At 35.9% G+C, this 14847-nt stretch overlaps 3 protein-coding genes across 14 annotated transcripts in view; 1 reads left to right on the forward strand and 2 right to left on the reverse strand.

The window, feature by feature from the left end:
* Positions 1-5156, reverse strand: part of AASDH (aminoadipate-semialdehyde dehydrogenase) — a 35318-nt gene extending 30162 nt beyond the window's left edge. For 2 of the 9 annotated variants that reach the window (XM_077136940.1, XM_077136950.1), the window contains exons 1-3: positions 4999-5132; positions 2440-2689; positions 1128-1248 (exon numbers count right to left, since the gene is read on the reverse strand). In XM_077136940.1, the coding sequence (XP_076993055.1) occupies positions 1128-1248; positions 2440-2669 (351 nt within the window). In that variant the 5' untranslated portion in view covers positions 2670-2689; positions 4999-5132. The other 7 variants (XM_077136942.1, XM_077136944.1, XM_077136941.1 and 4 more) reach the window with 7 other exon arrangements.
* Positions 5157-5179: 23 nt separating this feature from the next.
* The window catches only part of PAICS (phosphoribosylaminoimidazole carboxylase and phosphoribosylaminoimidazolesuccinocarboxamide synthase), a 77216-nt gene continuing 67548 nt past the window's right edge, over positions 5180-14847 (forward strand). For 2 of the 3 annotated variants that reach the window (XM_077136954.1, XM_077136956.1), the window contains exon 1: positions 5180-5417. The gene's annotated coding sequence lies outside the window, so the exon portion shown is untranslated. Of the gene's footprint in view, positions 5434-14847 lie in introns of all 3 variants that reach the window. The other variant, XM_077136955.1, reaches the window with a different exon arrangement.
* The window catches only part of PPAT (phosphoribosyl pyrophosphate amidotransferase), a 42410-nt gene continuing 38463 nt past the window's right edge, over positions 10901-14847 (reverse strand). Inside the window, exon 10 of one of the 2 annotated variants that reach the window (XM_077136961.1) lies at positions 10901-13354. In XM_077136961.1, the coding sequence (XP_076993076.1) occupies positions 13158-13354 (197 nt within the window). In that variant the 3' untranslated portion in view covers positions 10901-13157. The remainder of the gene's footprint in view (positions 13355-14847) is intronic. The other variant, XM_077136962.1, reaches the window with a different exon arrangement.

Here is a 14847-nt window from a genome sequence, read left to right on the forward strand (position 1 = left end):
TGTGGTGGTCAAGAATACCTTGATAGTAACAATTCTCACACCTCTTTTATAAAATTTCCATCAAGGTTTTAGGAAAAATGAATGTCATATCCTCATTTTAGCCTTGTTTATCTTTAGCAACACAAGAATAAACAGTGTGAGGAAAAGATAAAACTTTGGCCAGACAATGATATATATTTACTCCAAAAACATTTTTTAACCAAATTAATACTTTACTCCTTTCTAGAGGCCTTATTCTAATACCCATGATTTCTCTAGGAAGTCTCCCATTCATTTCAAGCTTTTGATACTTATATACACCTATATATATAGATGTAGATGCATGCACACACGCACACATCCAGGTTGAATGCATTTAAGTTATCCCCAAGTATACATCAGTTCATATAGGAAATTATTAAAAACAGGCTAAATTAAACACACTTTTTGTAATTTCTTCCTTTCTCTATAGTAAAACTATATTTTATAAACCAAAAGTAAATAAATAATGATGAAATATAAAATGCACCCTGCTAAACATCTAATACCAATTATTGTCCTTAAAGCAGTATTTCTTGGCTAGATCTCTGGTTGACAGTTACTTAAAAATAAAAAAATAATAAATCTAGTTTTCCAGGAAGATCTGGTCTAATAGAGCGCCAGTCTCTTTTTCAAGATCTAAGGATGCTATACTTTTTTCAGGTAGCTGACTAATGCAACTGTCATAAATTTAGAAAGGTAAAATGTCTCAAATAATATAAAATTTTCCAAGCAGAGGAAGTACTTTGAAAGTAAAAGGAAATTGAAAACAATGCACAATATACTACAAGGCGAGTCGATATTTTCATGCCATGGAGTAGTGGTTCTCAATGGGGAAGGGGTAGGAGCCTCACGGGACATTTGGCAAATTCCTGGAGACATTTTTGGTTACTACAACTGTGGTTGGCATCTAGTGGGCAGAGGTCAGGGATGTTGCTGAACATTCTACAACACGCAGGACACACCTCACAACAATTACCTGACCTGAAATGTCAATAGCACTGAGGCTGAGAAAACCTGCAAATTTAGAAATCAGCCAGCGGCAAAAAAACCATCCATTGAAAGATAAATGTGGCACACACAAAAACAATTTAAACACCTAGACTTACATCAACTAGCCTTTTTTCAACAAGGATATACTTTAAGTTACATTTTTTCATAAAATAAGTTGATAAGGCTGGTGGTGAGTCTGGATCGATAGGAGCATACGCAGCAGGAACTTGGAGAATACTAAAGAAAAAAGTACAGGGTCAGTATAGGATATCTGTTGCAAATAATTTTGTTTTAAGTATGTCTATTTCTCTATTTACTTTATCAGAAGTTCCCAGTGCTTTCAATTACAAATCTTTGGTTATGAATAGTGTTATTTTATCTTGCTCCTCAGTATTTTCTGAAATATGCTTATTACTTAACACAGAGAAATACAAGATTTTCCAATGTTAAAGTATTACCATATATTATACTTGGTTAACTTTCTACTACTAAAATACAAAACAGGTAGCATGGTCTAATTCCTTGATTTATCTATATAGAGAAAATAAAATAAACATAGATGTGCAACTTTCATTATTAGAACCGTACACTACAAAAGATGTATTTCACCAAAATAGGTCACTGTAAATGGAAATAAAACCTTTAAAATTTTTTGTGTGTAGCAATATTTATACAAACAAGATAAAAAATCAGCTCATCATTTTAACTAAAAGTAATTTGAAATATACTTTGGTGACACTAGATCTTTGCAAAAAATAAATTCTCAATAGATTTTTGTCAATGATTGCATGAAAGTATATTTTTAAACATTTTGTTTTACATTTATAAAATTATTGTACTAAGATAGATTATGGGATATATATAAACTTCTCAAATCAATTCTTCGATGGCCTTAATTTACTATAGAAACCTAGTATAGAAATCACTGCATAAAAGGATAAGCATCCAGAACAATTTAAATGATTGAACATTTTTTTTTAATGATTGAACATTTTATAAATAGTTTGAATTAGCTTCTGTACATTCATGTATCAATTTTTATAAACAATCATCCAAAACTCTCATGCATTCGTTCACTGAATACTCAAGTGTTTAGAAAAATTCAGTCCAGGAGGAAATAAAGATAGGTTATTTCTGAAATACTAATTTTTTTTTTTGAAGTAACAGAATTTAAGATTGTTTTCCTTTGGCAAAGAAATTAAGCCTTTATATTTTGGAGAACCTATTTAACTGTTCTGCTATTAGTCCAAATTAATTAGTTTAAATGATCAAAAATAATGGTAGGGGAAATATAAACTCCTTTAACCTGTCCAGAAATGACCAACCAATACAGAAGAGTCCAATAATAAACTTTCAATACATTCTGTCTTAAAGAAACATAAATTAATTTAGAATAACATCAAATTTATAGTTATAAAAAAAAATTACCCTAAAATCCAAGAGATTAAGTTTATTCCAGGATAGCAGTAGAGACCAATTTCCCAAACTCCTTGAAAATCACAGTGTAATAGCAGAAAATCTGATAATTCTGAAGCAGCATTAATCACAGTCTTGTAGGTGTAATAAATTGGAGGCTGATTGTTACATTCATCAAAACATACAGCTATTTTGTCCAAGTGAAGGGAAGCAGTCTGATGAACCAATTCGTGAAGAGTCATTTCACTGAAGACCTAGACATCTTTGGTAGTGGAGAACACTATGTTACAGAAACATTGGAGAGAGTGAGTTTTAGGGAATTTGGGAGGGGTCAAAGGGAGAAGGAGAAATTTCCCTGCAAGCATTTCTCACAAAAGTAACTACAACAAATATAAGTATTGAAGAATCTCTGAATTTCTGAATTGTCTGTGGTAACTTTGCTGAGGACAAAGAGGTTGAAAGTTTATCTAGTACAATTAACCTAATGCTGGGTTAGAGCAGGAAGAATACTTAGAAGGGAGTGGTATACATGGATGAGGGTGGAATAGGTAGAAATTTTGACTTTTCTCTCAACTGACAATATAAAAAATAAATATATAAAAAAATAAGTAAAACCAAATTTAAACACCACAGGCTCAATTTTTCAATTTTCCTTGTTACTGGTGCAGATGGATTAAGATAAATATTCAAAATTCTGCATGGTGACATAAAAAATGCTAATGCAATTAAAGACTGCTTTTAAATTCCTACTAGGAACTGGAATTAGGTGAAAGTTAAATCAATCTTTGATAGAATAAAAGAAAGGGAAAAAAAAGCCTAACCCCTTACCCATTCCATTTTAGGACACTACATGTAAAAATTTTGCTTTTCACTATTTATTATAATACTTTAAGAGACTGCATCATACTATTTTTATAATTAAGTAAGCTCTTCATACTCTGGACTATTTGATTTTTAAACTACAAATAAAGTCATTTAAATTTGGACATCTAATTAGTATTACAACTCAATAAAACATTACATCAATACAATGTTCTCTGACCTTCTCAAAGCAAATGGCATAAAGAGAAGATGTGAAGCAGTACTTCATCAATGAAACTTTAGGGGTTAATAATAATCATAAACTGTTGTGTTTCCTTTAAGGTAAAGGTGATTTCCTGTCCCCCTCCCCTACAATGAATCCTATTTTCTAGACTTCAAAGCAAATAAAATTTATCAAGTAGTCTGTTTTTGTTATTCAACTTATTTATTTATTTTATCAAGACCTATTTGAACTGATTTCCTTACTGATTCAAAATAAAATGTATTTTCATCCACCCATCATTTAAAAAAAAAAAAAATCTTCCCTAAAACAAGGGAAATAAGCCAATCATTGCTGAAAACACTCTGATATCTAAACATAAAGTTTATAAATACAAGAAGACTTTATTTCTTTTTAGTAAGCATTTCTATAAACACTAGTTCTTTTTGTGATTTACTGATCTAATTTTTAAATCTTTCCTCAGACACACAAATGATCATTATATGAAAATAATGAAACCTTTCTTTGGCATACACTAAAATTATGAAGAATGAGAGTTTATAGCACAACCATACTGTTAGTGGGTAAGTTAGGATACCTTCTGGTACTCTTTCCTGCATAAGAATACCACATTGCCTACCCTATGTACAATATCATACCAAGGTATTTTTTACAAAAACTTATAGTCTACACTCAAAAGATGCTCTTCTCTCTTGAATATAAAAACAGGTATAGCAGTTAATTCTCCACATGAGGACAATCTGATAATATTATACTGTTCAAAATTACTTGAAAGGGGCAAGATTACAAAAGGAATTAAATTCTTAAAAAGAAAACGCATTCTTAATGACAAATCACAACTAATCACACAATTCCATACAACAATGCATATGTTTTTCTACTTTCAGTTGTAGTTTTTCAGGGGTCGCTACAGACTTAAGGCAAAATCCATCCTTGTTGTCTCAGGTTTTCATTTCTAATTGAATCATAAATACATTCACTCCAATAGAGAATACTATACTTATTGAATGCCGAAACATTTCTGAGACTTTACAGGGTAAAAAGGGAAAACCTGGTGAGCAAATTTTACATGTAACGGAATTATTACGTTTAAGATATTTGCTACTTACAACTGTAGAAGTTGCTATTTAGTCACCAGAGGCCTAAGAGTATGAACAAATTCTAGTGCTTTTGGGACCCTGTAAGTCATTGGGCATTTTTAGAGCAGGTAAATCAGCTAAAAACTTTTTCTTATCTTCACCTACTGTTTAACTTACATTATGCAACCTCGTTATTTCATTTGCCCTTCTCAATCACGCTAGAAGGTAGGCAGACAGGCCTATTTACATGTGAATAAAGTGATAGAGGGTCGGAGACAGGGTCACTTCGGGGAGTTAGCGCATCAGGTGTAGTCTGTGCACCACCAGCCCATCAGACCCCACCGACTCAAACTCCGGCCTGCTGCTGGTCCTGTTGAGCAACCTGTACCGGGCCAGACTTTGCTTCCCTCAAACGGGCGCCGCGGTACATAGCCTAGTGCCGCAACTTACTCAGAAGACGTAGGGAGAGGTTCGCATACATCTGATCCTTTTTCCCAGACAGCTCGACCCCAACCGCCCTTCATCCACCCATCACAAGTCCCTACCCAGAAGTCTTAAAGCCGCTGGCTGCTCTGCCCTTCCGGAAGTGGAGTGGCGCGCGCTCTTACGTCATAGTCCGCGTCGACACGTTCGGCTCCGCACAAGCAGAAGCTTTTCGTTCAGTTCTGGGAGCTGAGGAACCAACGTGGGAGAGGAGCTGTCGCTCCTTTGGCCGAAGGCTTCCTGCACTGAAGACTTTTGTTTCAGTCACCCACGCTGTTGGACAGTCTTGGGCAGGGTTTGCAAGGTCTTTGGAGTCCAGCCTGGGGCTTCACCCTCTCATAGCTAGCCAAGATCTAGACTTCTGAGCCACACAGTCTCTTCGTTCAGTAAGTGGATGTAAAGGTATCTGTTAGGGTTGGTGTGAAATATGAGTGACTGCCATCATCCACTCTACATTTTCTAAGAACCTGCCCGAAACTGCTTTAAGTTCTATTACTGGGTTAAGACTGCAAACCAAGTCCCTGTCTTAATTAAGCTGCTATTTTATTAGGTAGAAACAGATGTGAACAACTAAGAAATTTTCAGTGTGTAACAGGAGCTATTAAGAAATTTTCAGTGTGTAACAGGAGCTATTAAGGAAAAACAGGCTGAGGGAGAAATTGGGTAAGCTGTATGCTTGAATGAATCTCTGCTTCCATTGTTAATTTGGAAGGCAGACGTGTAAATTATTTCCAGTTGTCAAGGGCATTGACAGCGACGTGTTTATAATTGCTGTGCGATAGCAGAGAAACGGCTTTTTTAAGGGGGTGGGGTGAGGTGGGGTGGGGAGTGGAAGGAGGGGCAAGACTGAAAGCGGGCCAGCATCAAGGACAATACGTGAAAAAGCGTGGGATGCTCTCAGAGCCTCAGATATTGGTAGCGAGAAACTATAGCAGTAATCCAAGCAAACGAGATACATCTCTGCTTGCCAACCGAACTTGTCTATAGAAAGTACCACAAAGCTGCTCAAACTAACGTGGCCAGTATTTTTGTTCCCAAACCCGTATCTTGTCTTTGTTTCTGTTTTTGGAATGACACCATCAGCTACCCAGGTAACCGTAAAGAAGTCTCTCTATACTTTACCCTCCCTTATCCAGTTAGACTCTGTATCCTCCAGTTCCGAATCCTTGTACCATGCCTTACTGGCTACATCGTTATCACCTGGTGTGATTTGAAAAAACAGATTATAGATTCCTAGGCTCCGTCCCTAGAGATTCTGAACCAATTCACTAGTAAGGGTGTCTTAGAATCTGCATTTTTAAAATGCTGTCATCTCATGAATCTGGCCCTAGCACTGTGGGATCAACAATTTCATCCTGACCAAAAGGGGGGAAAGAAGTGTAACTAATAAAGTATTAGTGGCAGAGAGAGTTCAAATAGATTCAAGAGACTACTCTGGAGGTTGCTCTTATGCAAGCTTCAGTTAGATCTTGCTACCTGTCCTAACCTGCCAGCCCCCAACCAGGACCATACCAGCTAATCCTAAAGAACACCTAGAGCAATATTTAACATTTCACAGAGTTCCATGCACTAGAGTAACTTTCCAGAAGTGACAAGCTCCAGATGGGTTCTTGGTCCCGATAAGTCCTGAAACCTAGAAGGCCCAGCCTCTCCAGAACGTCAGATAATTTCATCTCCCGACCCCATATTAGTGACAGACCCTTCCGATATGAAATAGAATGGCCATAGCCCAAAACACCCCTAAAGAGAGGGATGGAAAGATAAAAGGTGATGGTGGAGTTATACAGAGAAGATACGTTCTAGCAAATGAATATGAATGCTGAATCATTAAATTGATATCTTTTAGTCTCCAGTATCTTAGAGTAGCTAGAAGTAAAAACCTAAAATTGTGGAATTGTAACCCATGTCAAACTCTGAAATATGTTCTACAACTAATTGTGGTGCTGTGCTTTAAAATTTACTGCTTTTTTGTATGTTATTTTTCACAAAAAAAGGAAAAAAGTCGATTGTGATGATAAAACATATTTAAGCCTTCTAGCCTCCTATATTCTGAAGTAGCTCAAATGAAAAATCTGAGACAAGTGAGTGAAAAAATATGGATTAAAAAAAATAAGGGGGATAAGGGAAAAAATAAATTTAGTAGATTGATATACTAGTGGTCAATGAGATGGAGGGGTAAGGGGCATGTGATGTATGAGTTTTTTTTCTTTTTATTCTTTTTTATTTATATTCTCTATTCTTTTCTGGAGTGATGGAAATGTTCTAAAAATGATCATGGTGATAAATTACTTAACTATGATATTGTGAGCCATTGATTTTATACCATGTATGGACTGTACGTGTGTGAAGATTTGTCATAAAATATTTTTTTTAATACAAAAAGTTGATTTAAACCTCTGAATCTGTGGGTAAGGTTTGTTGAAAGTCAAGTGAGGGCAGGTGTCTCAGAACTCATAACTTTTCACTTAATTTCCTATTTTAGGTGCCTAGTGTCCTCCAATCTAGAAACCCTCTCATTTACGTTTTCCTAAGAGAAAGGCCTTCAGCAATAAGCCAGAGGGATAGGAGGAAGATGGCATAAGGATGTAGTTCTTTTTTTTTTGTATGCTGCATGGTGGGGGTGACATTTCACTTTTTTTCCATGTGAGTATCCCCTTATTGCAGCACCATTTGCTGAATTTTTGTTTGCTTGTTTGTGAAGTGCATGGGCCAGGAATTGAACCCACGTCTCCTGCATGGCAGGCAAGAATTCGACCACTGAACTACCTTTGCACCCCCTATAATTCATTCTTAAATGAACTTCTAATCCTTCTGCATTAACCTTCTTCACCCATACTTCCACAAGCCAGTTCCTGAGCTTTTTAGGGAATTCTGGTCTATAAATGGGATTGCCTATTGGTTTAGAATTCAACTTTTCCAGGATGGGACATCTCAACTGTTTCTCAACTTTGGCAGTTCAGATTTTGGTTTTCAAGTTCACTTTGAGCAAAAGATGTTATTTGAAAATTTAATTGGGGTTAGCTGGGCTGTGTTAGAAGGGAAGGGAATAAGGAAGAGAAAGCAAACAAGCCACTCTCCAAGATAGCTTGTATTATGGGTTGAATCAGGCTCCCCAGAAAGATATGTTCAAGTCCTAATTCTCAGTCCTGTGGAGGTGAACTCGCCTGTAAATAGTATTTTCAAAGATGTTATTAGTAATGTGAGGCCAGTGATTCAAGGTGAACATTATTACTCCAATGATTGGAGCCCTATAGGCAGAGGATCCAGGAGTTCCTTGGCTTAGGGTTCTCTCATGAGGTTGCAGTCAAGCTAGTACTGGGAATAGTCACGAGGCATCAGAAGGGCTGACTTCTTAAGTGTATCCACTTCTAAAATGGCCCACTCTCATGGTGGTTAGCTGGAGGCCTCAGTTCTTCACCCTATGGAGCTCTACTTAGGGCTGGCTACTGTCCTCATTTCATGTCAGATGGCTTCTTCCAGAGTAAATGCTCCAGGAGAAATAGCCAGATAGAAATGGCAGTATCTTTTATAACTTAATGTTGGAAGACATACACCATTATTTTTTGTCCATTAAAGGTTAAGTCCAGTACAGGGAGAAAATAAGCTCCAACTTTTGTATCAAGGAATTTTTAGATTTTTTAAACTCATCAATCAGGTTACATAATGTTCTAGTTTGCTAGCTGCTGGAATACAACACAACAGAGGTGGATTGCTTTTCAATAAAAGGGGATTTATTCAGTTGACATATCATTCTTCAGAGGAAAGGCAGCTAACTTTCAACTGAGGATCTTTCTTATGTGGGAAGGCACAGGGCGATCTCTGCTGGCCTTCTCTCCAGGCCTCTGGGTTCCAGCAACTTTCCCTGGGTTGATTCCTTTCTGCATCACCAAAGACCTGGGCTGAGCTGCAAGTACTGAGATGAGGTATGCTGAGCCACTTGGGCTGCGTTACATTGAGCTCTCTCATTTAAGCACCAGCCAATTAAACCAAACATCGTTCATTGCAGCAGGCACACCTCCTAGTCGACTGCAGATGTAATCAGCAACAGATGAGGTTCACATGCCATTGGCTCATGTTCACAGCAATAGAACTAGGCACCTTCACCTAGCCAAACTGACACCTGAATCTAACTACCACACATAGATTTATGAGCTTTTAAGAAAGCATACATATAAACAAGTGTCTATTATCTTATGTGCTACAAGAGCACATATCAGGGGAACCTAACTTATTCTAGGAGTGGGGGAGGAGTTAAGGAGTATGTCCCTGGAAAGAAATAACTGATAACTGAAAAACTTATGTGAAGGGAAGCAGTATGAACTGGGCTGAGAGAATGAACATGTAAAGGACTGCTAGAGTACAGGGGAGAGGCATTTGATACTTCCTTGAATGGGAATTATATATGTAGATGAGAGTAAAAAGAGGTAAATATGAGAAGGAGGCAAGCTCTTACAGACAGGTCACACTGATTTTAGACTTTTTCTTAAGAGCATGGGAGATTAGTGAAGGATTTTAAGCAGACTGTGATGACATATTCAGGGTTATTTTAGAAGAATTTGGAGTCTGGACTTGGGTGGAGCAGAAGTGGGTAAGAAGAAACTTAAAGGCCTACTGCAGTATTCTAGATAAGACATACTGATTTTCACTTGGTTGGTGGTAATGAAGATGGAAAACAAAAGATGGTTGCAAGCATATTTAAGGAATATTGTGAGTAATAGACATGGAGATCGTGACTGTTTCAAAGATGACGCCTGGGTTTCTGGCATAGGCTACTGGGTGAGACAATAGTGTCATTTACTATGGCAGAGGGAATATGGAAGCAGTTGGTATGTTGTGTAATTTTACTCCAACAGTGGTCAGCTGCTCAGGTGAAAGCAATGATAAAATTGGTGATTGGGGGTCATTTAGGCTTGGCATTTTGCCAGCTGACTATCAAAGAAGAATGAGAGATGTCTTGGCAAAGAGAGTGAGCGTGTCAGTGTGACAAGCAAGCAGTTTTCAATAAAGCAAAGTCAAGAGTGCAGACATCCACATAAATCTCTTTTGTGCAGTCATTATATTAGACAGTGTGGGAGACTCCTAAAAGATTAAAGCATTGGTACATGCCATCCAACAACATCCTAGCTACAGAGGAATCCAATTTCTTCTTGTAAACATAGATTTACTTTGTAAACTGCAGCTTATTCTAAAATGTAATTCCAAGAACATGCACTTTCTCAGAGAGAACATTCCTAGAGGAATTGATTAGGCTTTTCTTGAAAGTCAAAGAAGACAGTTAAATGAGAGGCAATGATAATACTATACGTAAATGGATTAAGTCTATCTATCAAAGCTAACTTCGTCAGATTCCAGGGCAGGAGACTCAGAGATAATATTTAAAATTGATACATTCAGAAATAGTGAGCTAATTATTTAGAAACAGAGCTTAACAGTGGAAAAAGATGTAAATGTGGGTGTCCTGAACAGCAGGATTAACAAAAATGGTAATTTTTTTGTTTTCCAACTCTTAATATATATGCATATATTATTTTGATTCTTAAAAGTATTCTCCCCAGTACACACTCGGAGAATCTAATGAGGAGAATTCCTCATTTCTCTGAACATTTCCACAAACTTGCATCTATCATAGTGCTTACTTAGCACTGAATGTGTATTTATTTTCTCTTCTATTCAACCAGCACTTTTGAACTACAGAGCTAATACTGGATATTTCCCAGTCCCTATTTGATAACAGGTGATCAACAAATGCCTGGATCAGAGAAATAAGAGGTGATTAGCTTGTGCAAAGTATGGGACCTGAATGTTGTCATAGCGCTTTTCACCATAATGCAGTTACCTTTTTTTTTTTTTTTTTTTAGGTGCATGGTCCAGGAATCAAACCTGGGTCTCCCGCACGCAAGGCAAGCATTCTCCCACTGAACCAGCTGTGTACCCTGCACTAAGTTGCCTTTTAAAAAATGCATACACACATATTTAACATACTTGTTACATATATTTATCACCAAGGCATCACAAAGAAGTCACAAAAAAGTAGGCTTAGTTCACAACAATATAGATAACTGTGAAAACACATTTTTCATCTTACAGTCTATAATACTCTTTCAATATTTAAGTAAACAACACGAGATTAAATTTGCCCAAAAAATGTGATTTAATTCAGACTTTAGAAACTTATGAAACAAAAGGCCATGATGGAAAAACACTAAAAAATTTGCAGAATTACCAAACTGTCACAATACTACTTTCCATTATAAAATAAACTCAATAAAACAAAATAAAAACCATGGAAAACACAAAAGTCGAATGAGATATTTTGGTTTAGTACCTTTCCCTGAGTCTCTTGTTTTTAAAACTCAAATGTAAGGCCGGTTCAAAATTTGACCTCCTCCATGCTGCTATGGGGAGTACATTTAGGACAAGTGACTATACAAGCTGTAATGGTTCCAGGACTTTATTCCAATGCCAATTTGTTTGTGCCACAGGGTTCTAACTTGCTAGTGCAGGTAAGCTTCATAAGCTGTCAAGATTTTACCTTGGGCTGCAATAATATAACATGTGAGACTATATCCCAAACAAGGGTGAAAGATCTTTAGTTATTAATAAATATTAAATTTCTAAATGGATATGGACACTATATACATGAAATTGTGGTAACAACACAGACAAACATGTTTTTTCAAAACTTTACACATGGAGGTTAGAGAACATGTCTTCTTAAAATTCTAAATCTCAGATGTCACAAGAAAAAACTTCAATAAAATCACCAAGATATTTTCACAATTAAAAAACCTAATTTGTTAGATCCCAATAAAGCAAAGTAGGAAAAGTGATTATAAGTTGATTTTTGGATAGGCCCACCCAATTCGAAAAAAAGGATCTTGATCCAAGAAAACTGTTCCTTACAGCACATCTACTTGCTCACTTAACTAATTACATGTGTGAATACACATAATTATATGCATGTTTACAAATGATCAAACATTGCATAAGAAAGCATAATTAATCAAATTAAAGATCTGCTGGAACCTAAAAGATGTTTTGTTTCATTTTTAAATTTCAAATGTACTATGTTACCTGCTGGGCTTATGCTAGCAGGACACTAAGTATCACAGATCACACTTTCTAGTCAAATGTAGGAAAGCTTTCTTCCTACAAACACATTGTTCACAACATTCTCAGGTATCTCAATAAAAGTTGCAAAGCACTATCAAATTGCATTTCTTCACATCATAATAAAATTTCAGTTGCAGAGTAACAGCCAACATTTCAAAAGCTAACAATAATACACAATCTTAAAATTTAGACGTGAAATGATGGCTCCCACCACCAAAAATATAACATTTATTCACATTCCTATTTAGTTTAATAAGAAAAGCATCCCATTCACAGTTGGAGAAACCGAGGTACAAGAATTGTGTGATAAAAAAAATAAAAGATCTAAATTAGGCAGAGATGCCAAGGTCATAATCATGACAAAAACAAAAGGCTAGACTTCTATAGAGCATAATGGATTCAAACTGCATGAAATTTTACATTAACTCACCTATCTTATCTGCATCGCATGTCCTACCTCTTGCAAACCTTTTACAGCATGGATTTGACAAACACCCCTTACCATCTGCCTTCTCTGACCAGACGATACAGGCTAGTTAACACTTGTGTAAAAAAAAAAGTCACATATTGCTGTACAATATGCAACTAGCAACGTTCAATTATGAAAATGTTCCATAACTGAATTTCAAAAATTCTCAAAAAAATTCCAAAATTCTCTAAGAATTATTGGAAAGATATAGTACCTGGGAATCCCCTCGAAAACATAAATTTACTTCTACTTTGCATCACTGTCGAATATTTGGGATTAAATGCATACAATCTCATAATTGGTAACCTCAAAGTTTTACTAAACTACTACATAAAACAATAAGGATCACACAAATTCCTAGATAACACCAAAATATTTATCTAGGATTATTAAAGAAAGCATAGCACTTTGGTAGTCTTTTCAGAAAAATCCCAAAACTCACAAAGGTAAACAAAGTCATGTGGCATTTTACGTGTGTAATAAGGCATAATTACTATGACTTCTTGACCAGCTTTATATCTTGAAACATATTTGCACCCACCCGCTACCATTCCAATTCCACAGGGTATTCTCCAGTGAGACAAGCTGTACAATGACTGTTCTTTTCAAAACATTTCAGACCATTCCCATTTTCTTGAATCATAATTTCTTGCTTTTCCACTTTGTGTTTTTTAAATTTCGCTCTTTCTTGTACAGATGAGACGAGTCCTTCTACTGACAGATATACAACACTGTTTGCTCCTAGAGGGAAGTAAAAAGGGTAATAAGATTTCCTCTAGAAAGCAAGAACTGTCACAATAAAGAATAGTTACAAACAGAAAAGATTCAACCAGGTATATAGTTTTAAAACTTAAACATTTTTCCTTTAGGCTTAAGAAAAAAAAGGAAGGAAAATCAATAAAATTTAGAGCCTTAATTTTTAAATTTTTAAAATGGAATTTAGGGAATAACATAATTTAAAATCGCACTTGAGTCTTCTAGTGTAGAAAATTCCAGGAATAATTTTCTTAATTAAGAAAACAGATGTTGAAGCAGGAAGATTTAGGTTCAAATTTAAGCTCAAGGTCATTTACCTCTTCTAAGACCATGCTTTCATCTGTAAAATGGGAGAAACAATGTACGGTTTTTGTGATGGCATAATGATAATATAAAGCATGGAATGTAGTTCCTGGCAAATAGTGAGTGATCAAAATATGATACCCATTGGGTTATCATTCAAAATATTTAACTAAGGCGAGTATGACCAGTCAAAACAAATGCCAGCCATAAACAACCAGTATGGAGTTTACCAGGGCATACAGGCTGAGTATGTATGTGATATTTAAGTAATTTGTACCTCTCCCGACTTTTTTTTTTTTTTTTCCTGCATGGGCAGGCACTGGGAATCAAACCTTGGTCTCTGGCATGGCAGGCAAGAACTGGGCTTGCTGAGCCACCATGGCCTGCCCTCACCTGACTTTTTTAATTTTTATTGAGATATCTTCATACACATACAGTCTATCCAAAGCATACAATTGGTGGCTCACAATATCATCACATAGTTGTGTATTCATCACCATGATCATTTTTAGAAAATTTGGATCAATCCAGAAAAAAAAATAAAAAGGAAAAAACTCATACATCCTATATCCCTCACCCTTTCCCTAACTACTATATTTCAATCTACCCAATTTTTTTTACCCCTTATCCCCTCTATTATTTATTTTTTTGTCCTTATTTTCTACTCATCTGTCCATATCCTGGATAAAAGGAGCATCAGATACAAGATTTTCATGATCACACAGTCACATTATAAAAGTTATATAGTTATACAGTCATCTTTAAGAATCAAGGCTACTGGAATATAAGAGATGGAAACAGCCTAAAAGTCCATCAATGGATGAGTGGCTAAACAAGCTGTGGTATATACGTATGATGGAATATTACGCAGCTGTAATATAGAATAAAGTCATGAAGCATGTAACAACATGGATGGACCCTGAGGACATTATGCTGAGTGAAATTAACCAAAAACAAAAGGACAAAAGGTCTCACTGATATGAACTAACATTAATGAGTGAACTTGGAGAATTTCAATTAAGAACAGGTTATCAGGAGATAGAGTAGAGATTGGGTAATTGGACCTGAAGGTATACAGATTGTGCGACAGGACTGATTGTAAAATTCAGAAATGGATAACACAATAATCACTGATTGTAGCACAATAATGTAAGTACACTGAATGAAGATGAATG

Source organism: Tamandua tetradactyla, chromosome 19 (genome assembly GCF_023851605.1).
Source record: "Tamandua tetradactyla isolate mTamTet1 chromosome 19, mTamTet1.pri, whole genome shotgun sequence".
Taxonomy (NCBI): domain Eukaryota; kingdom Metazoa; phylum Chordata; class Mammalia; order Pilosa; family Myrmecophagidae; genus Tamandua; species Tamandua tetradactyla.